The sequence below is a fragment of the Lonchura striata genome, chromosome 27 (assembly GCF_050655825.1).
Source record: "Lonchura striata isolate lonStrDom1 chromosome 27, ASM5065582v1, whole genome shotgun sequence".
In the NCBI taxonomy this organism is placed as follows: domain Eukaryota; kingdom Metazoa; phylum Chordata; class Aves; order Passeriformes; family Estrildidae; genus Lonchura; species Lonchura striata.
In genome coordinates, this window is record NC_140729.1 from 988,479 (window position 1) to 1,006,305 (window position 17,827).

Here is a 17,827-nt window from a genome sequence, read left to right on the forward strand (position 1 = left end):
GTTTAGGATGGATATCAGGGAAAATTCCTTCATGGAAAAGGGGAAAATTCCATGTGGGAAAACTCTTCTTGTCCCAGTAAGAGCCTCAGGTGCCAGGGGAGGTTTGGGATGGGTGTCAGTGAAAATCCCTTATGGAAAGGGTTTGAAGCACTGGAAGTGTCCAGAGCAGGATGTCTGGGCCAAGGACAGCCCCGAGGCTGCTCCAGTGCCAATCCTGACACCCCCGGGCCTGGGGATGGCTCCAGAGGAGCCCTGGGGGAGCGGCAGGGAAAGCAGGAGCACGGCTGGAGCAGGTCAGGAACATGCTTTTATTGAGGGGGGGACAGGAGCAGCAGGGACGGGAGCAGCAGCACGGCCTGGCCCGTCCCTGCTCCAGAGCCACTGCCCGGGACATTCCTGGGAATGGCCGTGGGGACGAGCAGGGACAGCAGGAGCCAGGAATGCCCAGGAGCAGCGAGGGGCTGGCGCTGCTTCGGGGCTCCAGGAGAAAGGCAGGGAACCAGAGGAGCAGCAGGGAACTTTTCCAGTCAGGATGGGGCAGTGGTTAATGGGAATGGCTCCCACCTTCCCAGGAGTGCTTCATTTCACAGCCTGTTCCCTGAGGGAGCACTGGGATCTCTGAAATCAGCACTGGGATCTCTGAAATCAGCACTGGGATGGAGGAAAACAGCACTGGGATCAGGGAATCCAGCACTGGGATGGAGGAAATCAGCACTGGGATCAGGGAATCCAGCACTGGGATGGAGGAAATCAGCACTGGGATTTCTGAAATCAGCACTGGGATGGAGGAAAACAGCACTGGGATCCCTGAAATCAGCAATGGGATCACTGAAATCAGCACTGGGATGGAGGAAACCAGCACTGGGATGGAGGAAACCAGCACTGGGATCTCTGAAATCAGCTCTGGGATCAGGAATCCAGCACTGAGATCTCTGAAATCAGCCCTGGGATAACTGAAATCAGCCCCGGGACCAGGGAATCCAGCACTGGGATCTCAGAAATCAGCACTGGGATCAGGGAATTCAGCCCCTTCCCAGGGCTGTCCCCTCTGCCGGTGACACTGGAGCCACACGGGGAAGGTGGCACGAGGACAGTGGTTTTACTGGGAGGCCATTCTGGGATATTTCTGCTGATGGGAGGAATCAAAAGGGGTTTTTTTTTTGCCCTGCCAGGGAATCCATCCCTCCCTGGAGCACAGCAGCCCAACAGCTCCTGGAATTGGTGCTGGGAGTTCCTGTGGCTCTTTGGAAAAGGCCAAAGTTTGGATTCCTTCAGCCTGGAGGGGAAAAAAAAACTCCAATAAAAAGGGACCTGCAATTCCAGGAAGGCTGCTCTGGGAAAAACATCTCCAGGGGAATACACTCAGCAGGCTGTTTATGTACAGGAACTCAGCAATTCCACGAGATACACACCAGGAAAAATGGGAATTCTAATCCAGAGGCGCTTCCAGCAGGGCTGTGCTGGCTCCAGGAGGGGGTGACAGGAACACCCAGTGGCTCCCTCGGGTGCAGGAGGTGCAATTCTGGCTGTACAACAGGAACTAAGTGAAGATCTGCTGGATCCTGGGGAAAGCTGCCGGGACAGGGGGATGATCCCACTAAAACTATTTCAGACACAGAACGGGACAGGAGCCGCCGCCGCTGCCACCGCGGCGCTGGGGGAGGCAGGGCTGCCCCAGAGAAGCATTTCCAGCATTGCCCAAGAGCCAGGGGTGACCCCAGCAGCCCGGGGAGCTGCAGGAGGGACAGGGGGACTGAGCAGGACAGCAGGGACGGGGACAGGCCCAGCAGTCAGAGCTCCTCAGCTCCCCGGGGCTCCCAGCCGCTTCCAGTCCTCGCGGCCTCACTGAGGCCGAAACATCCGAGTTCCTCAGAACTGTGGGGACACAGGGCCAGGCCGGGCCAGCCCGGGGGTGACCCGGCCTGGGGACACTGCAGCAGCCATCACCACGGCACCGCACGGACCCCTGCGGCGCCTCTCTGCCGGGGACGCTGGCGGGGACACTTAGGTGCCCTTGGGAGGGGTCCACTTCAGGCAGCTGGGATCCATGGTCTTGTTGCTGTTGGACCTCTTGGCCTCCTTGGCGATCCACTCATCAATCAGGTCCTGGAAGAGGAGGGCAGGGCAGGTCAGGGCTGATCCTGCTGGGGAACCACCCCTGGGACAGCACCACAAAGGGGAGGGGGCTCAGCCATTAGTGCCGCAAAGGAACAGCAAAATAACAGTGGAGATACATCAAAACAAGGCCAAAATAACAGCAGAGTTACACCAAAACAACACCAGAGTTACACCAAAACAACACCAAAATAACACCAAGGTTACCCCAAAAGAACAACTTCTCCTCCAAGGAGTTTTCTAGAAGCCCTTCAGTCGAGCTCCAAAGGGGTTCCAGGGAAGGGAGAAGGTTTGGGGTTCAACCCCCACCACCCAGGGATTTATCAGGGAGGGAACAAGCAGGAGCCATGCAGGGCTCCATCAGTCCTGTTCACAGCGGGTCTGGGAGGTCTGGGTTGGATTTTAGGGAGAAGTTTTCATCCAGAGGGTGTTGGGCACTGGAACAGGGAATGGGCATGGCCCCGAGGCTGCCAGAGCTCCAGGGGTGTTTGGATACCCCTCCCAGGGATGCTCAGGGGGGATTTTGGGCTGTCCTGCAGGGCTCATTCCTGCCCTGATGAAGAACGAGGTTGGATTCCCACCTCCTGTTTTACTTGGAGATGAGAACAAGCAGGCTGGAGAACCCATGGAAGCCTTGATTCCAGCAAGGAAAAGAAGGAGAATTAAGGAAGCCCTGATTGCAGCAAGGAAAAGGAGTAGAACCCAGGGAACCTCTGATTGCAGCAAGGAAGAGGAGGAGGTGATGGGAGAACCCCCAGCAAGGCCCAGGCTCACCTGTCTCTTGAGGACCAGGTGCTTGCCCTTCCAGTACTTGAGCATCTGCAGGGCCTGCAGGGTGCTGACGATGTCCACGGGGTTCACGGCGGTCTCCTGGCTGATCTCTGCAATCAGAGCCCACCCGAGCCTCTGAACCAGCCCCAGAGCCCCGGGCTCCAGCAGCAGCTCGCTGCAATCCCCTGGGGAATGTGGCACTGGGCAGGCACAGCCAGGACTGCAGGGGTTTGGGGTGCTGGCTTTGGGATCTGTAAGAAATCCCCTGAGAGAAGATGCAATCCTGCTTCTCCAGGGTACCTCATGTCCCCAGGGAACTCCACATCCTCCCAGGTGCCACCAGCAGAGAAATGCCATTAAAAAAAGGCCAAATATTTGCAATATTGGCTGCTGGTGCCATTTCTTTGCTAAAATAAACATTCCAATACACAGCTGGATGAAGCTTTTTGCTGAATCTTTTTAAAATTGCTGGCTTTTCATCAAGCAGCCAATTCATCCTTTCAAAATGCTGCCAATGGCCCATTCCCAACCACAGGAAGATCCCAGGAAACTCAGAGCTCCACAAACACCTGGGTGGGTGAGGCAGGCCTGAGAGGCACGGGGGTGTTCCCAAAAACCCCCCTGACCTTTGATGGAGATCTCCTTGCCCTGGAAGTTGTGCAGGTACCGCAGCAGAACTTCCTTCCAGTAGCTCCTGTAGCTGATCAGGCCCAGGTCAGACAGGGGACGCTCAGGGGAGCCAACTTTTTCTTCTACTTTAGACAGCAAATAGCCTAAAAAAATGTGAAAAGAAACATATTTAAACAACTCAGAAAGGAGCCAGGATGGAAGCTGCTCCAGCAGCAGCAGCCAGGTGAGATTTCCTGGTGGAGCTGGAGGGATTTGTCCCTGGAATTTCCCCCCACACACTCACTGAAGTCAATGAGCATTTTGCCATAGCCTTGTCTCATGTACTGGGGCATGGTCAGGATGCAGGACACGTTGTAGTTGAGGAAGGAATTCTTCTCCTGGAAACGAGCAGAGAGGAGGGGCAGAACTCAGAATTTTTATTCCTTTAGCTGTTTTATTTAAAAAAAAAAAAAATCATGGTGATTAATATTTATTTTCATGTATTTTTCTCCACATTCCTTCCCAGTTTCTTTCTCCCTAACAAAGATACCACTCTGCTTCCTGGCAACCACAATTCCTTGGAGCTGGTTTGGTTTTTGCAGGGAATGAGAAAAGATGGAGCAGCACAACACCTACAATCCCTCAGCAAACAGAACAACCCCTGCAGCTCAGCCTTGGACTTTTACCTGCTCCCAAGAGCAGCAAATCCTGAGACTGCAAAAGGGATTCAGTGCTGATAAGGGGGCCCTAAATCCCATTTTAGTGAGGTGGGGGATGAATGTTTTCCACTGACCTTGGAGAAATACCCGATCAGGTGGCAGCCAGTGTTGTCAGCCTCCGTCATGACGTAGAAGAGGAAGGGTTCCACATCATAATAAAGGGTTTTGTGGTCCAGGAAAAGCTTTGCCAGCAGACACAGGTTCTGACAGTAGATCTGGGCACAAAAAAAATGAGATGCAAGTGTTTACTCCAGTGGGATACGCCAAATGTGGGCAAAACCACCTGGGAAAGGACAGAAAGAGTCAGAATCATCTGAGAAACAATGTAGGAACAGAGCAGCTGGGCCAGGAAACAATTCCAGTGGTGATGGAAATGGATGAGCCTGGATCCTGCCCCACACCTCTGCCGGGTGAGATGCAGAGGGAGCTGCAGGAGCACCACAGGAGCAGCAGCAAACCTTCTGCAGGAATGGCCAAACTGCAGCAGCCCCTGTGTGAGCAGGGCCACCCTGGCTGCCTGCAGGGCCAGCAGGGCCCAGCCTGGCCCCTCTCACCTTGTTCTTCTTGCCGTCCACCTCGAACACGGAGATGGAACCCTTGCGGTAGATCTCGTCTCCCGGGGGGTGCTTCCAGACACACTTGGCCTGGGACAGGGACAAAAGCGGGGCTGTCACTGCTGAACTGGGGACAGCAGCTGCTGCAGGGGGACAGGGAGCTGCTGCAGGGTCATGGGGAGCTGCTGCAGGGTCATGGGGAGCTGCAGCCTGGCCTGCTGCTGCAACCCAGCCATGCCAGCCTGGGGTCAGACACTGCCATGTGCACGGGCTGACCTGGCTGGGCATCGGTGCCACAGCAGCACTCCCAGCAGGACTGAGCCATTCCTGACCCCACAGCAGCATTCCCAGTGGGACTGAGCCATTCCTGACCCCACAGCACCATTCCCAATGGGAATGAGCTCTCCCTGACCCCACAGCAGCACTCCCAGCGGGACTGGCCCCCAGCCCTCACCATGTGCCTGCGCAGGATGGTCTGGCTCTTCATGTACTTGAGGCAGAACTCGCACATGTAGAGGCGCCCGAGGCGCGCGTACTCCTCGGGGTAGGGCGAGTGGTACCACGTGTCCAGCTCGTAGCGCCCGAACGCGATGGTCTTGATCATGTTGCTGCCCTCGGTGATCTGCCCCTGCAGCCTCAGCTTCTCCTGCCCCAGGGGAAAAGCAGGCTTAGCCAAAAGGTTCATTCCAAGTGGCAGGAGGGGAATTGGGATTTGTTTTTCCTGGAGGAAATCAGTTTCAAGTTTTCTGGATTCATCTTTCATTCAATTCCTACAGCTCCCCGCCACTCCCTGCTCCTTTCCTGAGCCACAGGAACAGGGCACAAGTGAGGAGCAGCTGAGGGAGCTGGGGGTGTTTATCCTGGAGAGAAGGCTCAGGGGACATCTCCTGCCTCTCCATAACCCCATCAGGAGGGTTCAGCCAGCGTGGGGCCAGGCTCTGCTCCCAGGGAACCCCAGGACAGGAGGACACAACCCCAAGCTGTGCCAGACCATGTTAGGCTGCACATGAGGAAGAGTTTCTTCCCAAAAAGAGACACTGGGAATTGGAAGGGGCTGCCCAAGGAAATGTTGCCATCTCTGGAGGTGCTTAGAAGAGCCTGGATGTGGCACCTGGTGACAAGGTGGTGTCAGGTCACGGGTGGCACTCGATGACCTCAGAGGGCTTTTCCAGCCCAGTCCATCCTGTGGCTCTGTGACACAGCCCAAGGCCCTGCCCCAGGAACCCAACCGGCCCAGGAAAGCATCAAAGCATCGTTTGATCCCTCTCTGGAATGGGATGTGGCTTTGGGAGGCTCCTCAGGAGCTTCAGCAACACCAGCCTGTGAACTCAGTCACGGGCCAAGGCCGAGGTGGCTTTTGTTGTCACCAGGCCTCAGCAGGGACGCTGAAGCTGTCCCTGTCCCCTGGGAGCACCCCTGGAATGTCACCACGCATTCCTGAGCGCAGAGCTCAGCTCCAGCACTCGCCCCCAGCCCAGGCTGGCTGTGCTGGCCTGGAGCTGCTGCCCAGCTCCCCACAGAGCCCCCAGGGCCATGCCTGGGGCAGGGATCTCACCAGGTCCTCGGAGGCGCGGGCCTGAGCCCTGCGGAACAGCTCCAGGTCGTACTCGCTGGTCAGGTTCTCCAGGAGAGGCTCCCTGGTGTTGCCATAGGTTTGCCTGTGCTCCTGGAACACCAAAGGACAGCGCTTTGGCTGCTGAGCTGTTGGATCCTGCAGCTTTTCTAGCTGGGAATGCTGCAGGATGACTGGGAGAGACAAACTCCATCCCGGGGGGGGATGAAAGGATGGAATTCCTGCTTTTACCATGTATTTCTCCTTCTGCTCCTTGCTGAGCCCCGAGTTCCTCTTCTTCCTGAGCTCAGCCACCTTCTCCTTGTACCGCAGCTGCCTCTCTGTGGGGGCCTGGAAGAACCCCCAGGTGGGACCCTGAGAGGCTGCAGCCCCTCCAAACCTCCCCCTTCCCTGCCCACCCCACAGAATTCCATCCTGGCTGCCATTCCACGAGGTCTGAGCCAGATCCTCTGCTAATCACAGGGCACTGCAGCTGCAGCACAGGAATGCAAAGCAGGAAATTTTCCTTCCCACCACAGGACAGGGTGAGCTCCCCACGGAATGCTCCGTGCTGGGGAACAGCTCCCAGTTGACTCAGGGACTGGGAAATGTCATTCCCCTGGTTTGGCTCTCTGCTGGTTACTCAGAGGGAAATTGCAGCTTACAGCTCTGCAGGAATTCCCTACTCCTGCACAGCCAGGCACAGGGGAAGGATCATCCTGAACACAGCTCTGCTCTCCCTGCCTGCTCCAACCTCACTGAGGGAATTCCCCCTCTGGAATGGCAGCTCCTCAGGATGTGGAGAAGGGAGCCCAGGCCCCAAGCGCTGTGCTGGGAGCTGGGAGCTGAGGCTGTCCCCTCACCTGGTGCCTGGTGGCGTGCCTGTTGTTGTCATCCTGCCTGTGGGCCAACATCCGCTCCTCAATCTGCTTGTCCCGGCTCTGCGCTCGCACCTGGAGGCCAAAATTCACCTGTCAGGGCTGCAGCCGCCTCCTGTCACCCCCTGCCCTTCCAGGGGAGACACACAAACGCAGCAGCACGCTGTAAACTGTTTGCTGCTCACAGAACACAAGGCTCAGCATTTTACCCTAAAAATCCCAAAGGAGGAGAAATCAGAAGGCAAAACCATCCACGTTTACCTTGCACTCATCTGCTGACAGGTTGTGGTAGAGAGGGCAGCCCGAGATGGAGAAGTGGCGCTCGTGCTTCCCAGTCAGGTGTCCTGCAAGGGGTCAGAAAAGCAACAGAACTTGTGACAAATGATCCCAAAGAGGAGGAGGAATTCTCCCTCACAGGATCACCGACAGGGGGATAGGAGGAGGAAACTTCCTGGTTTAAAAAGGAAGGAAAATTTTTCTCACACTAAGCCAAAGCAGCCAGGGATGGGAGTGCAATAGTTTGGCACTGAAATCCTGTTTCTGGCAAAAACCAGTTCCACAAATCTGTGACTTTTCCTCCCGCACCTGTGCTCGCCCTCCTGTCTACTTCCTCATCCTGTCACCCCCCAAAACAGAAAACATCTCCCTGTATTTACGCTTCACATCCTTTCTATAAACCCACTCCTTGCCATTCCTGACCTGATCCCCTGCTATTTTTAGGATTTGCACCCAGCCAAGCAGGCAGCCCGCAGCAGGACTGCCAAGGGGGTTACCCAGGGAGTTGCAGCCAGGGGTGGGACACTTCATGTTGAAGTTGTAGCTCTCGTGGAAGCGGCGGCGCTTGGGCCGGTGGGAGAGGTCGCTGCCCGAGTCCTTCATGGACATGTCCTTGGCCAGGCTCTCGTCGTGGGACACGTTGGGGCTGGAGATGTCGATGTCAGACTCCGAGGAGGGCGCGTTTCCCGTGGGGGTGCGGGGCGGCGACTCGTCGTGATCCGCCGCGTTCTTGGTGTCTGGGGAGGGCAGAGGGGATGGGGCTGAAGGGATTGGAGCTGAGGGGATTGGGGCTGAGAGGATTGGGGCTGAGGGGATTGGGGCTGAGGGGATGAGGGGACGGGGCTGAGGGGACGGGGCTGAGGGGATTGGGGCTGAGGGCATGAGGGGACGGGGCTGAGGGGACGGGGCTGAGGGGATTGGGGCTGAGGGGACGGGGCTGAGGGGACGGGGCTGAGGGGACGGGGCTGAGGGGATGAGGGGACGGGACTGAGGGGACGGGACTGAGGGGATGAGGGGACAGGGCTGAGGGGACGGGGCTGAGGGGATTGGGGCTGAGGGCATGAGGGGACGGGGCTGAGGGGACGGGGCTGAGGGGATGAGGGGACGGGACTGAGGGGACGGGACTGAGGGGATGAGGGGACGGGGCTGAGGGGACGGGGCTGAGGGGATTGGGGCTGAGGGGATGAGGGGACGGGGCTGAGGGGATGGGACTGAGGGGATTTGGGCTGAGGGGATGGGGCTGAGGGGATGGGGCTGAGGGGATGCGGCTGAGGGGATGGGGCTGAGGGGATGGGGCTGAGGGGATGCGGCTGAGGGGATGCGGCTGAGGGGACTGGGCTCCCAAAAATGCTCCTGAAAATGCCCCAGGGGCTGCACAGAGCCTGTCCCACCCCGGGAGCAGCATTCCGTGTCCTTGTGGGTACCCATGCAGCGTTCCCTGCCCCTCTGGGCACCAATGCAGCGTTCCTTGCCCCTCTGGGCACCAATGCAGCGTTCCTTGCCCCTCTGGGTATCAATGCAGGGTTCCCTGCCCCTCTGGGTACCAATGCAGTGTTCCCTGCCCCTCTGGGTACCAATGCAGTGTTCCCTGCCCCTCTGGGCACCAATGCAGGGTTCCCTGCCCCCGGGGGTACCTCTGTCCGAGAAGTCCACGGCCTGCTCGGTCTCAGAGCCGGAGGAGCGGGTCTGTCGCAGCGGGTACTTCTTGGGGGTGACAGGAGCTGGCTGCTGCTGGCTGCGGGTCACCCTCCGCGTGGAGTACACTGGCTCGTCCGGCCCGAACGCCGGCGGGTTCCGCACCGGGCTGGAGTCTGCTCCCGGGGAAACGGGGCCGTTACACCAGGGGACACCACGGGGACACCGCGGGGACACCAGTCACACCATGGGGACACCACAAGAACCACACAGACACCACAACACTGAGGGGATACCACAGTCACACCACAGCACCCATAAGAACCCCCATGTCCCCCACTGATTGACACCCTGTGGCTCTGTCCTGCCCATGTCACCATGCTCTGGCCTTGCCTGATAAAATGTCAGGACTCTCAGAGCAAACTGGAGTGACAGCAGCTTGTTCCAGGTTTAACAACTTAATTGACCTGAAATTAGCACCCAGCTCCAATTTGGAGAAGCAAAGATCCCTTTGTTTCGATAAGAACCATCAGGGTTTAGATATTGGGAACAGCAGGACTGCCTGTGGTGTGGAGCTGCACCTGGGATTTGTGTGTGGGCCTGGAAGAGCCTTGCTCCAGTTACAGGAGGAAATTTTCCCCAGTTTGAGGATCTTTTCCCCAATTTAAGGAGGAGCTTTTCCCCAATTTGAGGAGGAGCCTTGCCCTGGTTTGTGGAAAGGCTTTTCCCTAGTTTAAAGAGGAATCCCTAGTTTAAAGAGGAGCCTTTTCCTGGCTGGAGGAACTTTTCTCCCATTTGAGGAGATTTTTCCTGGTTTAAGGAAAGGGTTTTCCCTGGTTTGAGGAGGAACCTTTCCTGGGTTTGAAGAGGAGCTTAGCCCAGTTTAAGGAGGAGCCTAACCCCAGTTTAAGGAAAGGCTTTTCCCTTGTTTGAGGAGGAACCTAGCCCCAGTTTAAGGAAAAGCTTTCCCCAATTTAAGGAAGAGCCTTGCCCCACTTTGAGGAAAGGCTTTCCACAGTTTAAGGAAGAGCCTTTCCTGGTTTGAGGAAGAGCCTTTCCCCAGTTTGAGGAAGCGCCTTCCCCCGGTTTAAAGAAGAGCTTTGCCCTGGTTTAAGGAAAGCCTTTCCCCAGTTTGAGGAAGAGCCTTTCCCGGTTTGAGGAAAGGCTTGCCCCAGTTTGACAAAGGTCTTGCACTAGTTTAAGGACGAGCTTTGCCCCAGTTTGAGGAAGAGCCTTTCCCCAGTTTGAGGAAGAGTTTTCCCAGTTTGAGGAAGAGCCTTTCCCAGTTCGAGGAAGAGCCTCTCCCGGTTTGAGCAAGAGCCCTCCCTCACCCTGGGAGCTCTGGCTGAGCCGTGCCGAGGAGCGGGTGACGCGGGCGGATCTGCGGGAGGTGCCGTCGCTCTCGGAGCTGTCCGTGTGCTCGGGGTCCGTGGAGAAATCCGAGTCCTCGGTGCCATCCGAGCTGCTGCCCGCGTTCCTCTGCAACGGCACACACTGCCCTGAAACGCTGCCCTGCTGCTGCTAAAAACACAACACTGAGCGGGGATTTCGTGTTCTGCACCTCCTCACAGCCTCTGCAGCTGCAAGGGTGACCCAGGAGGTTTATGCCGAGTCAGGGATTCTTTTTGTGTCTCCTGCTCTGGCAGTGAGGAATTTCCAAAAACAAAGAGGGACAGGTGATCCCTCATGGCCAAATTCCCACCTCAGGCTGTCATTCCCAGGATATAAACTGGAGGAATTATCAGAATTATCCCAAAGCGAGGGGAGCAATCTGGATATCAGAAGGGTGACTGGCACCGGTCAGCAATCACAATTTTTATTCCCTTCCCTTTCTGTTATCACGGTTATTTAACACCACAACAGTGTTTCACTTATTTCTCATTATTAAACCGCCCCAAGCTAAAATCTTTTATTTTGTTCCCCCTTTTCCAGGCTCGTGCCTTATTCCCCGGCGCGGTTGAGCGGCACGGCGGTGAGGGGAGGCCGGGGGTGCCGGCAGGGTGTGAGGGGGCGGCGATGGCGGCGGCCGTGAGGGGAGCGGGGAGGGGCGCGGCCGCCATGAGGGGAGGGGGGGGCGCCTCGCGCCGGTGGCGGGAGCGCGGCCCCCGCGCCGCTTTGTTTTGCCCCCAGCGGAGCCGCGCCGGCCCCAGCCAATCACAGCGCGCGTGGGCGGGGCCGAAAGGGAGGCCTACCAATGGCAGCTCGAGGAGCAAAAAGGCGGGCCGCCGCCGCGCGCGATTGACAGCGAACGGCGGCCAATCAGCGCGAGGCTTGCTCCCACGGCAACGCCAACCGTGGGGTGCAGGCCGCGGCGCGATGGGGGAAGGGAGGAACAAGGCTCGCGCGGGGAGGTGACCGTTGGGCGGGGATGGACAGCAGCAATAGCCAATCAGCGCCCAGCCCGGTGCGGGGACCTGTCCAATAGACGGCCAGCTCTCCGAGCACGTGTCCAATCGGAAACGGCGAGGGGCGGGCCCCGCTGGCCGCGCGGGGGAGGGGGGACGGTAGCCGTTGGGGGTGATGAGTGACAGGCAGCGCGGCCAATCAGCGCGCGGCCTGATAGCGCCGCAGCCAATCGGAGAGCTCGGGAGGCGGGCGCTGGGGGCTCAAGGCCGCTATTTTCCCCCCAGTTTTGGAGCCAAGAGAGGGAGCGGAGGGGCTGGGGAAGGGTCAAAAGCAGCGGCCCGAGCTCGCCGGTCTCCCTGCCGGCCGCCTCCCCCGTTTCCCGGCCGCGCTCACCTTCCTGCGCTGCATCCTGGGCGGGGGCAGCGAGGTTGCCTGGTCCCCAGCGCCCGCGGCCCGCGAAGCGGCGGTGGCCGCCGCGGTGTTGCTGTTGGCGGACTCCGTGGTGGCAGCCGTGTCTCCCGCCCTGCGGCACGTCTGCTGCTGCGGCGCCAGCCCCGCTCCCGCCGCCGTTCCCTGCTCGGTCCCTCACGCTTCCGCCGGGACGCGGCCCACACCCCCGTCACGTGACCGCGTGCCATCTTGGAGCCGGGCAGGCGCCGCCGGCAGTGAAGCCGCGCGTCACCATCTTTGACTGGGGCAGCGGGCTGGGCGGGGGTTACGGCTGCCATCTTTGATAAGGGCACAGGGCCCGCGGGGCGCGGAGCCCTCGTTACTGAGGCCGCCATGTTGAGAGCGGGCAGCGCCGAGCTGAGGCGGAGGAAGCCTCGGGAGCTGCAGCACCGGCAGCTCCTCCGCCCAGCCTGCGGGGGCAGTGCCCTGGAGGTGGGATGTGTAGCCCGGGCATTGCGAACCGTGTTGGAATTCCCGGAGGGATGAGAGGAACTGTGAAGGACAAAGCGCCAGGGCGGGGGTTCGGCCCTTCCCGGCCACAGTGCTTTCCTGACTCGCTGCTCCCCGGGAACGTCCCGGAAGCGCGGCTTGGAGCAGCGGCAGCGGCTGAACGGGGCCTTGGGGAGGAGCCGGTCCCGGCCGGGCCCCGTCACCCCCGCCCCGCCGGGCTCCAGCGGGCCCGGACCGGCGGAAGGACCCCGGAAAGTCCCGCTCGGGGGTCGCACAGAGTAGGCGGAGCCCCACTGCCGCAGCCACCAATCAGAACCCATCTCTCTATCCCGCCCCCTCGGCCCAGCCAATCGCCGCGCTCCACATCGGGTGTCGCTCCCGCGCGCGCCGTGCATCGGGAAGCCCCCCTAAGTCTGGGGTGCCCCGAGCACTGCCTGTTCTACCCCGCACACTCCCGGTACCATCGCGGCCGAACCGCGGCGGGCGCAGCCCCGGGGAGGGTTCGGCGATCTCCGCGTGCAGCTCCCGCCCCGCCCCGCGACATCCCGAGCGCGCCTTGCCCGCCTTTCCCCCCGCGGCGGGCCGGGCAGCGCGGCGGGCGGCGCGGGGCGGGGCGGGCGCGGCGGGGCCGATGAGGCCGCCCGGGGCGCCGCGGGATGTGGCGCTGGAGGTGCCGCCCGCGCTGAGCGGCGCCGCCGCCGCCATGGGAGCGAGCGCGGCCCCGGGGCTGCCCGAGCGCCTCCGCCTGCCCGTCTGCTTCCTCGGCGTGTTCGCCTGCTACTTCTACTACGGCATCCTGCAGGAGAGCATGTGAGCCACGGCGCGGGGAGCGGAGACACCGGCGGGGGGCGCGGGGCTCACCCGGGGCTGGGGGCTCTGGGGAGGAGGGACCGGGGCAGAACCGGGCAGCCGGAGCCGGCCGGGGCGCGCCGCTCCTTCCCGTGCCCTCGATTCTGTGGCCGGTGTCCCCGGTGCCGGTCCCGCTCTGTCACCGGTGTCCCGGGTGCCACCGGTGCCGGTCTCTCTCGTGTCCCGGTGTCCCGGTGTCACCGGTGCCGGTCCCACCATGTCACCGGTGCCTGTCCCGCTCTGTGCCCGGTGTCCCCGGTGCCTGTCTCTCTCGTGTCCCGGTGTCACCGGTGTCCCCGTTATCCGTCCCGCAGCACCCGGGGCCGCTACGGGGAGGGCACGAAGCAGGAGAAGTTCAGGTTCGCGCTGACGCTCGTGTTCATCCAGTGCGTGATCAACGCCGCCTTCGCCAAGCTCCGTAAGTGCGGGATTCCCGGGAGCTCCGGGAGCTCCGGGCCGTCCCCGGGCCGCTCCCGGGCCGCTCCGAGCCGTCCCCCGCTGTCCCCGCAGTGATCCGCCTGGTGGACGCGGCGCGGCCGGACCGCACGCGGGGCTGGCTCTACGGGGCCTGCTCGCTGTCCTACCTGGGTGCCATGGTGTCCAGCAACTCCGCGCTGCAGTTCGTCAGCTACCCCACCCAGGTGGGCACGGGGGGACGGGGACACAGGGGGGGCACAGGTACCCCACCCAGGTGGGCACGGGGACACGGGGACCCCACCTGGGTGGGCACGGGGACAGGGGGACAGAAACCCCACCCACAGGGACATGGGGACAGGGGGGACACAGGTACCCCACCCAGGGGAACACGGGGACAGAAACCCCACCCAGGTGGGCATGGGGGACATAGGGGGACACAGCTACCCCACCCAGGGGGACACAGGGGGATGGGGACAGGTACCCCACCCAGGTGGGCACGGGGGGACGGGGACACAGGGGGGGCACAGGTACCCCACCCAGGTGGGCACGGGGGGACGGGAACCCTACCCGGGTGGGCACGGGGGGACATGGGGACAGGTACCCCACCCAGGTGGGCACAGGGGGATGGAGACACAGGGGGGACACGGGTACCCCACCCAGGTGGGCACGGGGACAGGGAGACAGCCACCCCACCCACAGGGACATGGGGACACAGGGGGGACACAGGTACCCCACCCAGGTGGGCACGGGGACATGGGGGGGACATGGGGACACAGCTACCGTACCCATGGGGACATGGCTGGGACATGAGGGGACAGCTACCCCATGAACAAGGACATGGGGACACAGGGGGGACAGCCACCCCACCCAGGTGGGCACGGGGACACAGGGAGACATCTAAGCCACCCAGGTGGACACAGGAGGGCTCTTTCTCTTTTTGGGATTCTCTATCTTTTTGGGGCTCTCTCTCTCCCTTTGGGGTATGGCTTGTTAACACCCATATCCCTTCCCAGGTGCTGGGCAAGTCCTGCAAACCCATCCCAGGTGAGAGATTTGCCCGTTTTTAGGGGGTCTGTGGAGCTCTGGGCCCCCCACAGCCCCTCCTGGCTTCCATCCCACAGAGGGCTTTGGGATCGGGGTGGGATGTTCAGTCTGCCCAGGCAGCATTTGGGATTGACTTTGTGGGGTTTAACTCCTCTGGGTGGATTTGGGGCAGTTTTTGAGCTCTCTCTCCGCAGTGATGCTGCTGGGGGTGACTTTATGGGGATTTAATTCCCATGAGTGGATTTTAGGGGCTCTCTCTCTGCAGTGATGCTGCTGGGGGTGGCATTGTTGGGGTTTAACTCCTCTGGGTGGGTTTTGGGGCAGTTTTTGACCTTTCATTTCCCAGTGATGCTGCTGGGGGTGACCCTGCTGCGGAAGAGGTACCCCCCAGCCAAGTACCTGTGCGTGCTGCTCATCGTGGCGGGGGTGGCCCTGTTCCTCTACAAGCCCAAAAAAGGGACAGGGGACACCGAGCACGTCTTTGGCTACGGGGAGCTGCTCCTGGTGAGTGCAGGGACCCCACGGGGCTGGGCCTCGGGGGACTCGGGTGGGGTTTACCCCGGGAGAAGTCCTGGGATTCAGGTGAGGTTTACTCCTCACCTGGGATAGATTCCAGGGTTTCAGGTGAGGATTTACACCTGGGATAAATTCCAGGGTTTCAGGTGGGGATTTACACCTGGGATTAACCCTCAGGTGGGGTTTACCCCTGTGATAAACTCTCAGGAACGGCTGTAAAACGAGAATTGCCTTTTGCCCTGGGGAGGGGAGCCGGGCCTGACCATGTGCCCTGTCTGTCTGCCTGTCCCCATCTGTCCCCCATCTGTCTGTCTGTCTGTACCCAATCTGTCCTCATCTGTGCCCTGTTTGTCTGTCCTCATCTTTTCCCCATCTGTCTGTGCCTTTTCTGTCTGTCCCCCATCTGGCTGGCTGGCTGTGCCCAATTTGTCTGTCCCCATCTGTCCCCCGTCTGTGTCTGTCTGTCCCCATCTGTCTGTCCGTCCGTCTGTCCATGCACAGCTGCTCTCTCTGACGCTGGACGGGCTGACGGGCGTGTCCCAGGACCACATGCGTGCTCACTACCAGACGGGCTCCAACCACATGATGCTGCACGTCAACCTCTGGTCCACGCTCTTCCTGGGGGCAGGTGAGGAGCCAGGGCCCCGCCGCGCTCCGGGCTCGGCTTCCTCGGGCCTTTTTGGGCTTTTCTCTGCTCATGGCCCGGCCCTGCCCCTGCCCGGGCTCTCCTGGAGCTCCCACAGCAGCTCCTGCTCCAGCTCGGGGCTCAGAGCAGCCCAGCAGGGCTGGGAGCTGCCCTGGTGCTGGAGCAGCTTTGAGGCCCCTTCCAGCCCAACCATTCCAGGATCAGTGCTCCTGGTTAATTGGTTAATTGCTGGCACTGTTCTGTTGGAATTTGATCCCCGTTAATGATCTTCCTTTCACTAATTAACCAGCAGGGCGCTTGCTTCTGCTGCTGGTGTTTCCTGCTGGTGTTTGTGGGGTTCTCTCCCTGCTCTGGGGGTTCTGAGCCCAACCTGCCCCCCGTGGGCAGGAATCCCCAGCCAGGCTGCTCCTCCCGGGCTGTTTTCCAGGGATCCTGTTCACGGGGGAGCTCTGGGAGTTCCTGAGTTTCACGGAGCGTTATCCCAGCATCATCTCCAACATCCTCCTCTTCGGCCTCACCAGCGCCCTGGGCCAGGTCGGTGCCCTGTGCTGGGGTCAGGGGTCAGGGATGGGATTTTGGGTGGGGTTTCCTTCCCTGGGAGGCAATTCCCAGGGAATTCCCAGGGAATCTGTGGCTGCCCCGTCCCTGGCAGTGTCCCAGGCCAGGTTGGAGCACCGTGGGATTGGGGAAGGCGTCCCTGGATGAGCTCCAAGGCCCCTCCAGCCCATCCCAGGATGCCACAAACCCACTCCAAGCCAGGAAGAAGCAGGATTTGAAGGGAGATCCTTTGGGATTTGCCCCTGGCTGCCCGGCCTGGCAGTGCCAGTGACGGGGGCTCTGTTCTGCTTCTGGGGCAGAGTTTCATCTTCATGACCGTGGTGTACTTCGGGCCCCTGACCTGCTCCATCATCACCACCACCCGCAAGTTCTTCACCATCCTGGCCTCCGTGGTGCTCTTCGCCAACCCCATCAGCCCCATGCAGTGGGTGGGCACCGTGCTGGTGTTCCTGGGTGAGTTTTGGGGGAAAACCCACGGGATCCTGCCCTGGGAGCTCCTCAAACCCGTGGGAATGGGACGAGGACGTGTGGGACCAGCAGAGCGATTCAGTCCCTTCCCCCCAGCTCATTCCATGGCTGAATTTGGGGATATTCAGCTGATTTTTCCCAAAATTCCCATCTCCCACTGGCTGGAAGAACACAAACCTCATGCTTTGTCTCCTGCCAGGCCTTGGGCTCGATGCCAAATTCGGGAAGGGGGTGAAGAAGACATCGCATTGAGGTGGATCAGGCGACCGCGCGGTTGGAATGAACTTTTAATTTATTGTCTTGTACCTCAGAATCTGGTGTGGAACTGGACTCAGGACAGGGAATCAGAAGGAAAGCGTGTGGAATTTATTTTTGGGTTGAGTTTGGTTTGGTTTTTTTTAATTCTAAATGGTCTCTAAAATGTAATCCTTTAGTTTAAGGTGTAATTTTGCTTTTTTTGTGTAATCAGAGCTGCCCCCTGAGCTGAGCAGCAGCAGCAGATCCTTGCCTTAACAGGAAAACACAAATCCTTCCTATCTTTATTAAAGAAAACCAGACAATGGCCGCTTCTCCAGGACTTTTTTTGGGGATTTGGCTGATTTGGGGGGGACCCAGCTGTGCTGTCCAGGGAGGGAGAGGAATGATCCCAGTCCTTTGGGGTGATCCCGGGATTAAAGCCTTGTTGGAGGCACCCCCTTCGTGTTGTGGGGTTTTCCAGAGGGTCGGAGCAGCCCCTTGGATTTTCTCCCACTGGGATGTGTCAGCAGGGAAGTCCTGGACTGCCCCAGCCCTGTCCTGGCTCCCAGGAAATGAGAATTCCCCAAATTTGGGGCAGCTCTGGGGCGGAACCCACAGATCTCGCAGGGCGGCTCCTCTCCCATGCCCTGGGATCCCCAGCAGGAATTCCCAGAGCGGCTCCCTGGGGTTCTTCACCCCTCCTGAGGAGTCTTTGGGATGTTCCTGCCTGGGTCCAG

General features: G+C 60.1%; 2 protein-coding genes across 3 annotated transcripts; one reads left to right on the plus strand and one right to left on the minus strand.

Annotated features, from left to right (window-relative positions):
- Positions 1–294: 294 nt before the first annotated feature.
- KAT7 (lysine acetyltransferase 7) lies at positions 295–12,050 on the minus strand. 2 transcript variants are annotated; one of them, XR_014950193.1, is made up of 16 exons: positions 11,849–12,050; positions 10,441–10,588; positions 9,109–9,285; positions 7,972–8,211; positions 7,460–7,542; positions 7,184–7,273; positions 6,573–6,671; positions 6,324–6,434; positions 5,223–5,414; positions 4,769–4,858; positions 4,289–4,429; positions 3,800–3,893; positions 3,513–3,659; positions 2,890–2,996; positions 903–2,106; positions 295–861 (listed from the first exon to the last, which is right to left on the minus strand). XR_014950193.1 is itself a non-coding variant. In XM_077788326.2 (15 exons), exons 1-15 carry the CDS (start codon positions 11,861–11,863, stop codon positions 2,005–2,007), a joined length of 1,836 nt encoding a protein of 611 aa, XP_077644452.1. In that variant the 5' UTR covers positions 11,864–12,050; the 3' UTR covers positions 295–2,004. The 2 variants fall into 2 exon arrangements, 1 of the variants encoding a protein (XP_077644452.1); XM_077788326.2 differs by having other exon boundaries at positions 295–2,106.
- A 938-nt stretch (positions 12,051–12,988) lies between these two features.
- Positions 12,989–17,415, plus strand: SLC35B1 (solute carrier family 35 member B1). The gene is made up of 9 exons (XM_021538504.3): positions 12,989–13,165; positions 13,519–13,622; positions 13,715–13,845; positions 14,635–14,665; positions 15,012–15,169; positions 15,683–15,809; positions 16,255–16,361; positions 16,685–16,838; positions 17,053–17,415. Exons 1-9 carry the CDS (start codon positions 13,059–13,061, stop codon positions 17,103–17,105), a joined length of 972 nt encoding a protein of 323 aa, XP_021394179.2. The 5' UTR covers positions 12,989–13,058; the 3' UTR covers positions 17,106–17,415.
- The last annotated feature ends 412 nt before the right edge of the window (positions 17,416–17,827 follow it).

Excerpts from the sequence above, each read along its gene's own strand:
- KAT7 (XM_077788326.2), bottom strand. Across the intron at positions 7,274-7,459 it reads TGTCAGCAGATGAGTGCAAG|GTGCGAGCGCAGAGCCGGGA; the intron begins GTAAACGTGGAT and ends TTTGGCCTCCAG. Across the intron at positions 6,672-7,183 it reads GGCACGCCACCAGGCACCAG|GCCCCCACAGAGAGGCAGCT; the intron begins GTGAGGGGACAG and ends GGGTTCTTCCAG.
- SLC35B1 (XM_021538504.3), top strand. The coding sequence starts at position 13,059 with ATGGGAGCGAGCGCGGCCCCGGGGCTGCCCGAGCGCCTCCGCCTGCCC. Across the intron at positions 13,846-14,634 it reads TCGTCAGCTACCCCACCCAG|GTGCTGGGCAAGTCCTGCAA; the intron begins GTGGGCACGGGG and ends ATCCCTTCCCAG. Across the intron at positions 16,839-17,052 it reads CACCGTGCTGGTGTTCCTGG|GCCTTGGGCTCGATGCCAAA; the intron begins GTGAGTTTTGGG and ends GTCTCCTGCCAG.